Source organism: Podarcis melisellensis (genome assembly GCF_964234715.1).
Source record: "Podarcis melisellensis genome assembly, chromosome: 2".
Taxonomy (NCBI): domain Eukaryota; kingdom Metazoa; phylum Chordata; class Lepidosauria; order Squamata; family Lacertidae; genus Podarcis; species Podarcis melisellensis.
The window spans coordinates 59656059-59672106 of NC_138529.1; the positions used below are offsets into that span (position 1 = coordinate 59656059).

General features: G+C 40.2%; 1 protein-coding gene across 3 annotated transcripts in view; it reads right to left on the bottom strand.

Annotated features, from left to right (window-relative positions):
• RASGEF1C (RasGEF domain family member 1C) overlaps positions 1-16048 on the bottom strand; it is an 86515-nt gene that overhangs the window by 38955 nt on the left and 31512 nt on the right. For 2 of the 3 annotated variants that reach the window (XM_081900629.1, XM_081900631.1), the window contains exon 2: positions 1672-1853. In XM_081900629.1, the coding sequence (XP_081756755.1) occupies positions 1672-1851 (180 nt within the window). In that variant the 5' untranslated portion in view covers positions 1852-1853. Of the gene's footprint in view, positions 1-1671; positions 1854-3727; positions 5017-16048 lie in introns of those variants that run through there. The other variant, XM_081900630.1, reaches the window with a different exon arrangement.

Sequence of the window (16048 nt, forward strand, 5' to 3'; positions counted from 1 at the left end):
GAAAGTAGAATGCTGGAAATCTTACACACTTACTTGGGATTACATTATATTGAACGCAATATGATTTAATTTCAAGTAATTAGTAGATCAAAACTGTTAACCACATTTTTTGAGACACATGGTTGAGGATAAAAACCAATATTGTTGCAGCTAATTAAACAGCACCTATGCAAAATGCATAAGGTATTGTATAGTCCTGCAGTGTTACATGAAGAAAAAACCAACAACATTAAGATTAAACATCTGCTTCACAACCAAAAAACAAACAAACAAACACAAAGAAATTAGATAATTTTGTTATACTTTTAGTTTCCAATTTTTTCATGCTTCATTCACAGGAAAAAATTAATCTATGAATATATAAAACTGTGAATATAATATGGATATGTATCATGTTCATGTGTGTGTTGCTAAAAATGTCAGAATTTGCTGAATTTTGCAATTATTGACTTTGAAGCATTAGCCTTGGTAGAGCATTCATCTCCAGCAGAGTGGAGTTTTTTAAAAAATAGCCACTCTTTTCATGGGGTAAAGCTGCAATCTTGAGTGCTCATTTCCTTTCATGTAAATGACCATTGTTTTCAATCAAAAGCTGTTAGGCTATAGACTCTCACTAATGAAGTACTTTTAGCTCTAGATGTAACAACAAAAGCCAAGTTAACAGTGGCTGCAATTGAGCCCTAAGTTATACATGTTTAGAAGTAATTGAACTAAATGGAACTTAAGATCTTTTAACTGTGAGTGCAATTGAAAGCAGCATTTAGCAAACTAGAATTAGCTAGTCTTAGTATATGATATTTGTTTAACATCCCTTCCTCCCCTTGACTTTGCCCCAGTGATTTGAATGAAGTCTAGGAAGAATAATACAAACTTCAGGTTAAATCAAAGGGTTACACAGAACCATTTATCTTGCAGTGTATCCTACATTTCATCAAACATTTACAATTCTTGTCATGATACAAATTTCCTTTCCACTTGGGCAACCATGCTACTTCAGTGTGAAAGAGCTCTACAAGAATCACATAATCATAAATATTTATTCCCTATCATTCCACTGAATACAGCAATACCCAAGGTGGGTTACAACTCACATAGTATAGTACACTATTGATAAAACTTGCAGTGATCCAGTAAAACGGTATGGGAGATCACATTCAGTATACTCAAGCCCTTAAGCTCATTCAAACAAAATAGCATTTTAATGCCCCATAAACCAAGCAGACCTCCTACTATGTTGAAAGCCCTCAACCAAACCTCCGACAACAGTGGGATTCAGATAAATCTCCCACAATGACTGAAACGTGAATGAAGACTCATATGGGAGATGTTGTTCCATTGGTACCTTAGTCCTAAATCATTTAGGACTTTTAAAGTGGTATCTAGCACTTGAACTGGGATTTGAAATGGATGAATCCTATCAGTGGAAGCCCTGCACAAAGACCACCACTTGTGCAATGGGGCTTTCTTCTCTCTCCTCTCCCCCCCCCAAAAAAAATGGCTCTAGGGGTTGTTGAGAGAACTTCCAGAACAGTAAGTGAAAAGGGAGGGGGGAACATTCTGTCTGGCTAGCTGAAATGCATGCCCTGACAGTATGATGGACATAGCAATAATTCCTCCCAATGATCCAGTTCATGAAAGCGATGTGGCAGCTTACATTAACATAGGACTTACCTCGGGGTAGTAGTCAGCTGTAGGTATAAGATGCTGGATTAAAGCATCAAGAGATGCTGAGGTGAGGTTTCCATCTTGAAAGATCAGCCCTCCTTCATCACCTTCTTTGGGTGGATGTAGATGATGAGGGCTGAAGCCACAAGGAGTAAACATGCTGGTAGAGCTCAGTGTTTGGGGCATCCCTGTAACAGAAGGCAGAGCAAGATCTTAATGTCAGCAGAGAAGTTCAACTAGAGCTGTGGCCATAAACTGAAATGTTACCCAACAGTGAATAAGTAAAAGGAAAGATTTAGGTTTGCAAAATCTCTCAGGTATTTGGAAGAAGCCCTGCCTTTCCCCCCAAAATTCCAGTAAGAATTTTGCTGCTTGCTAGGACTCCTGTTCCAACATTACCATCTGACAGGAAAGTGCCTTCCTTGGCCCAGCCTCCCCTACCCATTCTTCCTTATCTGCCTCTTCATCTTCCTCCAGAGCCTGCAGACCCTGAAGATGCTGAGTGACACATGACACTCTGATGGCCATTTTCAGAACAATTAATTAATTGTGCACCGCCTGAAGACTTTCCCCTCATTTTTTGCCCTTAATCTAGGTCAGGGATGGGGAAACTGTGGCCTTTCAGATGTTGGATTCCAAGCCCCATCATCCCTTACAGTTGACCATGCTGATTGAGGCTCGTGGAAGCTGGAGCCCAATAGCAGTTGGAGAGCCACAGGTTCCCTGCCTGTAGCTTAGATGAAAGCCTGTAAGAGCCCTATCAGGCAGCTGTATATATTCCTATTAATAAACCTGTCAAGTTTCTAACACCTGAATTCAGTAGTTAACATTCTGCAGACAGAACATCTTGATAACTCAAACAACTCAATGTCTATGCCTGCTTAAACTAAAACATTAAGGAATCAACTCTTATTTGAGGGGAAAGAAATTAAGAGTGTGTGCCCTAACATTGTGCCTGGGGTTAACATTCGACAGGGTGGATATGTATTACTGTTCTCTCTCTCATTCTTAGTTTTCATTCTGGCAGAAATAACTTGCCTCACACAGTGCTTTCTGCTGAGGGTAAACAAGGCAAAGATAATAAGGTGCCATGTGATGATGATAATGATAAATTACACAGGGGCTTTCTATGGATTGCGAAGGTAGCAGCAATCTGGCTGTGGCAGCAGGATATAAGTGTGACAATGCTTTTAAAATGTCCCAGAGATATCTCCCTAGGCCTCCCATGGGTGGGAGAAGAGAGGATAAATCCTTGCAAAAGCAGATGGTTTCAGCAATGGCAGGGCAGTTATAGCACTTACTGTACTTAGCCTCTTAAATGGCAAGGAAGCCTTCTTCTGCCAAAGCTATTTGGGATCCATCCCTGGCCCTGTTCCTATGCCAGCTACGCCATCAGTAGCAGCCTGCCTGCCTTGCTGAAGCCCACAAAATTGCTCTGGGTGGTATCTCTTGATGTACCCAGTCCACTGAAGTTCACTCTGTGGTCATGAGGCAGATCACATTTTGTTTGGGGCCATCTACTGGACCCCTTCATCGTGCAAACATTAGTCATTGTTCAAAGGGAATAGAAAACATCAAGCAGATATATCTCTATAGAAGAGGTCTATTCTGGTTCCTCTCTATTCTCATGTTGAATTGTCCAGGAATAAGGAATAGGGCTTCACCAATCAGCGATGGCCCTGCTATTAACTGCACATCTCCTGACTTCTATGCACCCAGTGTGAATGGCTATGGCAAATAGTTATGTGCATAAAGCCTTTGCTGGGACCTCTAACTCTGAATGACCAGGATTGCAGATACTAGGGAAACCTTAATGCATACAACTCTATGTGCAAAGGTCCCCTTGATCCAGATGTTCACACTGTAGACATCTGATGTGGGGCTACTCTATGCAGTCCTACTGTTTGTTCCTATAGCGTGCAGCACAACAGCAAAGAACATCCAAATAGCGCATACAACAACAAAAAATCCTGAAAAATGGCTTGGAGAAAGTATTTGGCTTAAAAAGTGCAGAAGAAATTCTTTTCTTTTCTTTTCTACCTTGCTGTTATGCACTCCTTACCACTTTATTCATGCTTCTTCTTCTTTGGTGATCACTCATAGCCGAGTAAGATTGTCTTCCATAAACACGGTTTTAACAATGATTCTGTAAGTGATTGTGGAGGCCAATTCTGGATCCACACGTCCTTCCACAGTAGAGACATTCGTTTCTGGGCGGGAGTTGATCACGGTGTGGATTTGCCAAGCGTGCCTTCCTCTTAGCACGTTTCTCCCTTGCGTCCTGAGTTTGAGTGCCTTCAAAGTCTATGACACCTTTGGTAAAGGCTGTTCTCCAACTGCAGTGCTCACAGGCAAGTGTTTCCCAATTGTTGGTGCTTATACTACATTTTAAAAGATTTGCCTTGAGACAGTCTTTAAACCTCTTTTGTTGACCACCAGCGTTACGCTTTCCATTTTTAAATTTGGAATAGAGCAGTTGCTTTGGAAGACAATAATCAGACATCTGCACAACAGTTGATGTTGAAGAATCATTGCTTCGACACTGGTGATCTTTGCTTCTTCCAGTACACTGGTATTAATTTGCCTGTCTTCCTAAGTAATATGTAAAAAATTTCAGAGACTCCATTGATGGAATCTTTTGAGGAGTTGGAGACACCAGAAATATCTTAAGAATAATAAGGAAGGCCACAGTTCACTCGTAGAGCATCTGCTCTGCATGTAGAAAGCCCTGGTTCAGTTTCCTAAAATTTCCGGGTAGGTATGGGAGAAAACACTGTGTGAAATCCCAGAGAGCCACTGGCAGTCAATGTCGGCAACACTACGTTAGATGGACCAATGGTCTGGTGCAGAATAAGGCAGCTTCCTACGTTCCTAATAAATTAATACATGGAGCAGCCATTCTGAGGCATATTATTAGCATTTAATACAATGCACTGTCCCTGTTGTTCCTCTAGATTTGGACCACTGCCAGGGTATAGTCTGAAGGCACATAAGACCACCACCTTGTTAAAGACAAGTAGGTTGCAGTCTGCTCAGTACCTGGATGGGAGACTTCCTGGAAACCACGTGTGTGTTGACTTGGATCCCATGTTGGATGGAAGAAGGGTGTAATATGAATAATGCTTCGCTAGTTTTAACTATGAATAAAAGGTGGTGGTGGAAAAGAGATGTTACTTCACTTGGATTTGAATGACAAGGTTGTCAGTGCACTGAACCCTATTCAGGCTTCATTGATAGAATTTTCATTATCTCGTCCTTCAATGAGAAAGTCCCTGCAGTTTGGTCTGACTCACTCCTACATTTGTTTCTAGAAAATCTGTAATAATATTGTCAGTGATGGATCTCCAACTACTGAAAGAAAGGGGGGAAGGGCCTTCTCTTGATTAAAAACCAAACAAGACAACAAGAAGGCTTGATTTTGAAAGGACAGCATGCTCATTAACAGTAATTGAATTTGTGTTACTCGAGCAAGGAAAGAAGCTATAGAAGTATCTTGTTTTAAAGGGGGGCATGCAGTGTATTGATAGTAATCTTCCCAGCCTCAAATGATTGCTGTTCATCCTACATTATATTAAATGCAGTGTACATACTGTATTAAATCTGGAAAGATGGCCAAATCCCACTTATTGCCAGCATATTGCCACCATATTACTGTTTTGTTTCTATGGCAATAATCTCTATAAAAGTATGTAGCTGTATAGAATGAGGAATGAATTTCACAGATGTAGTACTACAGCCACGGGTGTGTGTTTTTTGTTGTTGTTTTTGGTATTTGCTTGTTTTTTTAAAAAAAGGTTGCAAAACTGTATCAGTTACATGTCTCACACTTTCTTTTTTATATAATATATTTTATTGGCTTTCAAATATAAAAACAAATTTGTACATTCCATACATCTTAATTACATCTTACTTCTCTTTTTTGACTTCCATCAATTTATCTGAAATTCCTTCACTTTATTACTTGTCTCACACTTTCTCCAAAGCATTCTGTGTCATAATTTATGCCCCACAGATCCCCTCTTTCAACCCCAGATTTATTAGCTAACAGAAATTAAGCAAAAGACTTCCCAGATATTGTTTAATAAATGCACATTATACTACTTCAAATGTCTTTTGAAAGCTAAGCGGAAGCAACATGCTCCTGAAGTCACTCCTGACTGAGGTAATATATAATTATCCCATTTTAACTCCATACCAGCCCTATGCCACATAGATTTTAGCAACAGTTATTTTTCCAAAGCTTTTAAAGATGAGCAGGGATTTGATAGCGTGTATTTCTATTCCAGATTCAACGCTCATCCTGATAATGCTCAAAACACACGTGTAAATATAGTTGTTGAAAGGCTGGCATGGCATGTTAGCCACAGAAGAATTGCTTTTCATTCAGTGGATGTGAACATTTTGCTTTGAGGGATGTGTATTTCTCTAATAATGAGATACAATACTGTTAGACTTTATCCTACTGAAATAAACAGACAAAAACAGGAGTTGCCTGGAAGGACAGATTATACTGCATACATTAGAAAAGCAAAATCCTGTTTTTTCCTCATTGTGCAGGACTAGGATTTAGTTTTTTCTTTCTTTATTTCTTTTATGCATAACAATAGGGGAAAGGGATCAGCAGCCACATATCTTCTTCTCTTATTTTTCTCAGTTCTTCCTTTTTTCATATTCATTGCATTTGTTATCTTCATTTACATGACAACATAGCTCTGCTGTCTTCAATAGCTTATGGCTATTATAAATATAATTCATTTGACTTGAGCTCTGCTATGGGATTGTTTTGTTATACTTTGCATATATCAACTGGGGATAGCCAATGCGACACCTTCCAGATGTTGTACTCCAACTCTCATCAGTCCCAGTTAGCATGTCTGATGGTTTGGAATGATGGCAGCTGAGGTATAACATCTGGACAATACCAAGTTTGCTACCCCCAATCTAAATGAATAACTGAAAAAATATAGGTATTATATCAATATATTGTTTTGGGGCACATGCTCTTCCCCAGAAAGAACCCAAGACTCAGCTGCCAATGAAATATCAGTACAATAAACCCACTGAGTTAAACAAGTCAGGTAGGCAGCTCCACATCCAACGGCTGCTGGGTGAAGAATAACACTGGCACTAATTCCAAGGACGTCAGGATGTTGGGGAGATTATGTCAGAATTGGCCTCATGGCACAGAGAAAGACAATCTAGGCTAGAAGCAAAGTGCAGGTGTGTTTGCAGGGTGGAGGAGAGTGACATTCTCAGTGAAGAAGAACTTAGAAAATATAGAGGCAGTTTTGGACTATCCATACTTATAAATTGGCAGAAATCGGCTCTGTGCAGCGTGTGTCAACAAGAAGTATGGATTCACAGGAGCCTCTTCCCGCTTAAACAGAAAAAGGTGCTTCAGCCCCAGAAGAGCAGGATTCTTTTAAAAGCAATAGAAAATCAGTCACCCAAGAGGCTTTTGTTAGATATCGTCCTACTTTAACCATAGTCCCTGTGCCATCATCATAAGTCAGCATTCATCTGTGAAAACCATCCAGGGCTGCTTTTTTCCTCTCTAACAGCCATCTTTTCCTGAATCTACAGTTGTTATGGGCATTCAAGCAGGAACCCTGGAATAGGCGGAGACTTGTTCGAATTATTGTGAACAGCCTCAGGGTGGGCACAGCTCTGTTAACCCTGCTTGCAGGACCTGAGGTAATAATTTGTGAGGAAACCTTTGGTCCCCGCTTTGCAAACCATGAAGTTAAGAGGCCCATCCCCTCCTACTTTGTTCAACGGCAGCATGGAAATCACTGCAAATAAGACTGTAATAATCAGACATCTTTCTCCAGGTCTCCCCACTTAATGAGGAGATGTGGATAGTTGTGCCCCCATTCTGGAATGCTGTCCCTATGAAGGTTCATCTGGTGTCTACAAAAGCATATTTTCAGCACCAAGGGAAGATATTTCTGTGTCCCCAGGCCTTTTAATAATTATTGCAATAACTGCTTCACCTTTAGTACTGCTTGTTATTGTTTTTATTAATCTTGTACAGCTTTGTGATGGTTTTATGGTGATTTTTGAATTTATTGAATTGTACCCAACATTAGTTCTCACTTCAGTAGCCAAACCGAAACCAACAGAGCTAAGTTAGTCATGTCCATTCATTTCAACGGGTCTATTCTGAGTAGAACTAGCTTTCTAAAGTATTTGGATTTTATGAACCATTCAGAGGATCTGGTAAATTGGATGGTGCTTTGAATGAAATAAATAAATAAATAAATAAATAAATGCAATTTGATATTTGAGAGAAGAACTTGGGCATCTTGGAGCTGATGCTTGTTTCAGGATAGTAAACTAACATTTACGATAAGTTCACCCAGAAAAGCCAATTATCACTGAAAATACTTAGGAGGAAGCCTTAATTTTGGGATCCAAAAAGCTTAAGAATGCAGCACTTGCCAAGATGGCTTACAAACACTTTGCAATGCATTGCCCAGTTGATGGTGAGATCCATCAGCAGAAGGTTCAACATACTAAACTATGTGAGTAACTCTCACAATGCAATCCTATGCATATCTACCCAGCAGCAGGGCCTTGCAGAGCCAGGCAGAGGCCCGGCCAGGTAGATAATGTGCCCCCCCTTTTTTTACCCTGGGGATAACTGAAGTCTTATAAATAAGTACGGTAAGTATATAAATTATTTTCGCAAAAGTTATGCTGACAAATAATTTTATTTCAAGACTTGAACCGTATCTGCATATCTGAGTATCTGCCTTTCCGCCTCCGCATTCGCCCCAGTGCATCCCCTGTGATTGTGAATATGCTGACCGAGGCCCCCTTTGGAATCGGAGGCCCAGGCCAAGTGGCCCATATCCCCCCGGCCCCTTGTCTGGGCCTGCCCAGCAGCAAGGCCCACTGAATTCAATGGGACTTACTGCTGTGTGTGGGGGGGGGGGATTGCAGCCTCATTATCCTTCCATGGCTCCAGACCATTAGGCAGTGGAACCATCTTACTGTTTATGGGCATTAAAAGCAAAGCGTAAGATAGTCAAAAGATTGGTTAAATGGATGTCTGTATTAGTATTTCCTTCAGTGAATTGTGATTCACTATTTGCTGCCGATACACAGTCTTTTTTTGCTTTCATCCCAATAAAACAAGTTTTATTACTGTAAACCCTCAGTGAATTATTGCTAAAAGCAAAACAGCTGCTTCTGCTTACTTATATAGCTACTGTGTCATCAGTGTCTCATGCATCAATTTGCAGAGCAGTTTAGGACAGCATGACTATGAAGCCTGTTCTACTATTTTTTAACAAGTTGCCTATTTAAGATATCTGATGCAGACAGTCATTAGTTGTTGTCAAATTATTAGCAGTGCAAACACTGATGAAAAGCCAGCTGTGTTGGTATGAAAATAATCTATGTCCTGAACAAGAAGAATTAGTCTGGCATCACTGTTGGCTCAAGTCAGGTAAGTGGGGAGTGAGAAGACTGCTGCAAACCTCCCTGTTCTACTAATGAGAAATAAGAATAATAAATGGCCGTATTTCACATATTAAGGAATATAAATGTATCCTAGGGTATTTTGTGAAGGTACACAAAACTGCTATCTTGTTGAAGCTAAGGTGTGCTTGGATAGAAGACAACTTGTGGTGGAAGAAAGGCAGGATATAAATGAAAGAAAACAAATCAGTAACATTTATAGATCTCTTAGCATATTTTCACGTGCCTCACTCGTTAGATGCCTCTGCCTGATTTTCAGGAATTATCCCATCATACAGCACCCCCTGTTATGTCCCAGGCCTTTCATGAAGTCCCCCAAACACTCAGGCAAGGATTTTCAGGGACTACAAAAGGCTGTGGTGTGGAACAAGGATGCTAAACGGTTCCATTGTGCAAGAGGCCTTCTGCATACATAACTCTGGATATACGGTATCCCAAAAGGTTTTTTACAAATTGTGATTTATCTCTTACCTTCTTGTTACTCAAAAAACCCCATAAACTTTTGCAAGTGTTTTGTGAAAGCAGAATAACTAGGCTGCAACCCTATACTCACATTATCTGGTGTTAAGTCCCACTGAACTCAGTGGCGCCTACCTCTGAGTGGACACATAAGGGATTTTATCATAAGCCAGGGCAAAGTCACCATCAGAGCTGTTATAAATTGCCTTCCAGTAGGTTTAGAAAATTATTAGGTACACAATACTGAAGCCGATGGCAGTTGTTGCTTTCTTTTCACATTTTCAACAGGCCATAAAACATTCAATTTACAGCCTGAAAAGTTGTCAGATTGCATCATCTTATACATCACAATTAATGAAAAAACCTTGGCGATGCTCAAACAAGAAACAACGTATTAATTCAAGGAAGTGTAGGAAGGTGAGTGAGAAAGGGGAAAAATATGTTTTTTTAGAGTCACAATCACATAGTGGCAATAAAGCATAAATTTGGAGACTTTTACCTGCTTATTCCTCAGAAGCAGGAAAGAAGCTGCTATGTGTTTAGTAACAACCAATACAACAACAGTGGTACCTCAGGTTAAGAACTTAATTTATTCTGGAGGTCCGTTCTTAACCTGAAACTGTTCTTAACCTGAAGCACCACTTTAGCTAATGGGGCCTCCCGCTGCTGCCGTGCCGCTGCTGTGTGATTTCTGTTCTCATCCTGAAGCAAAGTTCTTAACTCGAGGTACTATTTCTGGGTTAGCGGAGTCTGTAACCTGAAGCGTCTGTAACCCGAGGTACCACTGTAGTGAGACCAGCAGCATTAGGATGTCCCCTTTAAAGGGGCATCACTGTAAGGAATAACTGATAGTACAAACATGCAACGGGGTGGTCACTTTCACCCTTAGCCAGCCATCCGGCATCTACATGCTGGCACTGGCAGTGAGCCAAACTGGGCGTTGCTACCCATATTCTCTCCCATGTAAGTACATATCACATTTACACCATATACACAGCACACATGCACAATGCCCTTCTTTACTGCTGCTGAGATTTTCCAGTTTGTAGTGGTGAGAGATTGTTGGCTCGCTGTGCTCAGATGAGCTACTCACCCACTGCTGTCTGCCAGCCTTTGCGGCTTGAAGAGCCCTGCTGCTGCCAGGCTGATACAAGCAATCAAGACTGGAGGAGCAGCCAATAGCAGTTACCTCTGGGTTGCCCCAAGATATTTTGACACCTAAGGTGAACCACAAAATGGCACCTGCCCCCCCACCCCTTCCACCAGGGAAGAAGTAGTGAGTGAAGATCAAGGAGAATCAAATCCACCTTCCCCCGACCAACAGAGCCTCCTATTTTTTGAGAGGCCCCTGTAGAGATACCATGCAGGGGCTGCTGAGGAGGGAATGGATTCTGTCCCTGTGGATCCTGCCACCTGAGGCAGTCGCCTCACCTTGCCTCATGGGTAACAGATACATATCAACAAGAATTCTACCAGCATAGCATTCATTTATCTTAAGGACAAATGGGGCATGTTCATAATACTTGCTCCTGTTCTTCAGAAATGTTTTAGCAAAACAAAATATTTGCAAGCTACTCTCAATAATTTTCTATTTTTTTTTTAAAATCTACCCATCTTTACGCCCTGAAAGATGCCCAGTGCATCAACAACAGTGTAACATTAAAATCAATTACTAACATGCTGCTTGTGAGAGAGCAAGGTCACCTTCCTGGCAGAATGCTTTTGTTTATGCTCATGTCTGTAAATTTTGTTTGATAGGAAAAATGAGTTACTGATTAGCATGAGCTTGAGAGACAGTCCCAAGCAGAATATAAATCAGAAACAGAATGATTTCCGGCCAATTAAATTAATCACCAATCAAAATTCTATCCAGGCAACAGTTCTCCAGAGCCTTTAATATCTTACCCCTCCAAATTTTTAATATAACTTTCCTTTTTATGTTAGCATCAGCGCAAAAAAAGGAGAAAGATCTTCAACAAGAGGCAAAGTGGATAAACTATTTGATCTTAAAATATTGTCTGTCATCAGAACTAAGGCATATGAAAGGCAATCACTGTAAAAGGACATAATACTGAGCTGAATTACACTGCTATTATTGCCTTGTTTGAGAGATCAATATAATTGCACCTGTTCAGGCAGCAATGTAACTAGGATGTGTTAGGGTGGAACTACAGCTTGGGACCAGGTTAGTCTCTTCCCTTCCTGAATGTTATGATTGGCTGATGAAGTCATCCTGTATGTGGCACATAAAGGTTCATTTAACAGCAATGGAGGGGGTGGTGGAATCACCTCTCCTCTGCCAACACCTCTATGGAATCACCTCTCCTCTGCCAACATTAATAAGTATATTTCAAATAGCACCAAAATACCATTATCTCAAGCTCTTGTGGGTGTTTAATTCTAGTGCGTTATCTGTGATTTTAACTCTGCACAAGCTGCATTTTATTTGTGTCATATTATTTATGTTTGAATTCGTAATTTGAAAGATGGTATACAGAAAGTTAAAAATGAATAAATATCTCACCTAGTTCTGAGATTCTTTTCCTTCACTTTTTTTTTTAATGCAGAACAGCCGCAAGCAGCTTTGAAGGAAAAGTGGAGGGCCTGTAGAGCAGTGTTCTAGGCCTCACTTCCAGAGTAAAATTTTGCTTGTGCCACAAGCAAGCTGGAACTGCAGTCCAGGTGGTCCCCTCTAAGCCTCAAGCTCAGTATCAGATGTACAATAGAAACAGAATGCTGGTAGCCAGAGCCGGATTTAGGTTTGATGAGGCCCTAAGCTACTGAAGGTAATGGGGCCCTTTATATAGCAGGTGGGGCCCATTACCTACTTCAGGGGTCGGCAACATAAGGCCCATGGGCCACAAGCGGCCCATGGGGGTCGTTTAACTAGCCCATGGACCCCCGCCGCCTGCTTGGGGACCCCCACCACCCACTCAGTCAGCTCCAGTGCACTAAACTGGAGCAAGTGGGACCACCTTCCGCAAAGCTGGCAAGCTTCTCATTGGGAAGCTATGTATGCCTCCTCTGCACTGGAAGGAGCACCCAAAATAGTGTTTGTGCGTGTGCGTGTGTGTGCACTCCAGCCCATCGCGGTGCCTGCAGGACCGTGAACTGGCCCAAGCCACAAAAACTTTACCGACCCCTGACTACACAACACAAAACAAAACACTGTTGCTGTATGTAGGTTTTATTTGTTTTTCATTTTATATTTTGGAAATGTACATCCAGTTTTTTCCCCTTTAATTTTTTTTTTGGGGGGGGGGGGAGTGAGTGCGGCCCTAAGCTATATACGTGATTTAGCTTATACGTAAATCCGGCACTGCTGGTAGCACAAGATATAAGGTTCTGGAGCCTGACTGCTGGAAGCCTGGATTTAATGTGTTTTCTTGCCCTCTACACTCCTCGCCATCTCCCACAGTTCTTCACTCAGACTTGTTTGTGGGTTTTTTCTAAGTAACACTGACTAGTCAAGTAATTAATTTAACATTTAAAGTTCAATTATCAATTCATCAACAGCTAATCAAGACTAGGAAAGAAAGAGGGTAGGAAATATATTGCAACACAATCCTATGTATGTTTACTCATAAGTTAAGCCTCATTGAATGTCATGCTTTTTACTCTCTGGTAAGTGTGCATAGGATTGCAATCTCAGTCTTAAAATGTCACCTCCTTACAATAGTACATGTTGCTTGGAATCTTAACACAGAGTGAATGTGCTTTCCAGCAGTCTTGATAGCCACAGCAGGGTGGATGTGGAAATTAAGACTTCCCTGTGCTGGCATAGTTTGATGGGAATGGGGAGCAGGCAGAGTAACATCTCCAAAACCAGTGGTTACATCCAACTAACATCTACTCAGAGTTGATCCACTGAGATTAACGAATTTACATTAGCCATGTTTATTCATTTCAATGGGACTATTCTGAGTAGGTTCAGCATTGATTACAACCCCAGAGCTAGAAAGACCAGAAATGTCTTATCATGCATTAGTTCCACTGATGTCATTGGGAAAGGAAATCCAAATAAGTATTTATTAATTAAGTACCCTTAATTAATTTAATTATTTTATTTATTTATTTATTTTATTAATTAATAATTGTTGAGATGATCAAGGTGGCCAGCAAAGATTGCTATCAAATATGGACAACTGCCAGAAATATAGTTCACTGTTCAGTATAAGCAAATTGCGAGTGACAAGTGGAATCCCAGCAACAGCGCAACAGTGAGGTGAGATCAGAATCACTCTCTTTCAGTCTTGGGCTTAATCCAGACACATTACTGCTCATCTGAATGAAGGCCAAATCAATATGATGCTCTTAGAACCACAATGGCGAATATGTAAACGATTTAAAAAGAAAAGAAAAAGCAACATAATATCTCATACTCATGTTTTCTTGGCTAAAACTCTGTAACAAAAATCACCCTCATTTTCAGCTCTCAACTGGACAGTGAATAAAAAGCTTGTATAACTATCAGCATGTGCAACTTATATTACCCGCTGATTGCTTCTCACACAATTCTGAAGTAGTATCAAAATTCTGCAGTTTCTGCAGAAAGCTGCATGTAACAATGCTTCACTCACAAAGTCTTTTCATTTATTAACACTTCCTGTTACTTGTCTCCACATCAAAAATAAGAGAATGCATATGAAAACTGCCTTCATGGTATCTGTCAGAGAAACTTAAGAAATAATAAATCACCTGCACCAATCTATAATTCATGTCCACACCCACCCACCACTCAGATATCTGTGTATACTTGCATATGCAAGTATACTTGCATACACAGAGAGATGCAAAAGTGTTTTGGGACATGGCATAGCAGGCTGTGTATATTTCAAGGGCTTTTCAGTTAATAAATAAAATGTATTGTTGGATGAAGGAAAAGCATCTTTCTCAATCTATAAATATTCATCACCAATCCACTGCAAACCAAGCAGAGCCAGGAGCAACCTGTCAACTTGACACTATGGTTAATTGAACCACGTTGCAATTAATATTAAACATCACCCAATCAGCACATGAAGAATGTTCATGACCAGTGTGAAAATACTATGAACCTGATTTAGTGGTTGGATTGTTGCCCTGAATGGAAATATGATAATATACAGAGACTCTTCCAGGTATAAATGATGCTTCATGAATGTGAAATATCTATGTTTCTCTTGGATCAGATTTGTGACTTCACTGATAATAGTTTTTGACACTACTGTAAAATGTCGGACTGAATGCCAAAATTGTCCTAATCTTTAGCAGAACTGGTCAGAGCTAATGTATGTATTTCTTTAACATACGTCATTCGCTTGATGATACTCAAATATCAAAGCTAACCAAGCAGAGATTAATAATGTGTGCCGTGGGGGAGAGGTAGAAACTTGTTTTCTTGCTTGAAAAGAAAATCAACACTCAAGTCAATTTATACCACAAAGTAACAGTGTTTGCTATATATCGGAACATCAAGAAGATCACTGGAAGTATGGAAGATCAGTGTTTTAATATTTAAAAAGTTCTAGTGATGTACAGATTGTTTGATAATTCTAGAGTTTTAAGATCCGTGAACATTATTGCTCCACCCATTAGTGTTGTTATATTGTTTTTATCCACTGCTCCTGATTTATGCTGTGTTTAGATTTTATGGTTTCATCTTATTAGGTAACTGTTTTATTTTTAATGATATACGCTCATATATTGCTGTTGGGCAGAATAGAAATGTAGCAAACAAGTAAATAAACAATAAAGCACTCATATTTTTGTAGGTTGTGCAATTCATAAAGGGTTATAGCTTGTTCACAACAAAAATTCTAACAATACAGTACTCCACTCTGCAGCCAAATGCTAAGTAATCTGGGCAGGCACAAGACAACCAAAGTCACTTTTAAAGGTGGTAGAGCATCTCCTGTGCATGTGGTCCCAGGTTCAATTTTCAGGACCTCTTGGTGGGGCTGGAAGGGCAAAAGTATCTCCAAAATAAGAGGTGCAGTGTTCATTTCAGCTGAAAGGAACTTGGGAGATATGCTTCAATCTCTTCTTCTGCAGGGGTTCAATACATGTGCTAGCAGCAAGCAATGGGATCAACAGCTGAGGTGTGCAAATGGGCTCCATTCTCCCAATAGTTCAAACTTTAAAATGGACTTTTAGCACCAATTAATTTTGACTTCCGTGTCTTTCTTTAAGGGATTTATATTGCCTCAAAAAAAAAAAAAAAAAGAAGATAGGAAATCACAGCATCTTCTGTCACACATTGCATTATACAAAGGATGCTTATGTGTTGCACAAACTAGGCATTTGTGAATCAGCCTATAGCAGTCTACCCCACTAACAGATTAGTTGCTTCAGGGGTCTTCTTATGGCCTGTGAGTTGTCCTTGTGTTCGTATGAATGGAGCACATTTAAGTACTATGATTAGCACATGTCTGGTCCAGCCCGCAAAACCAATTAATGT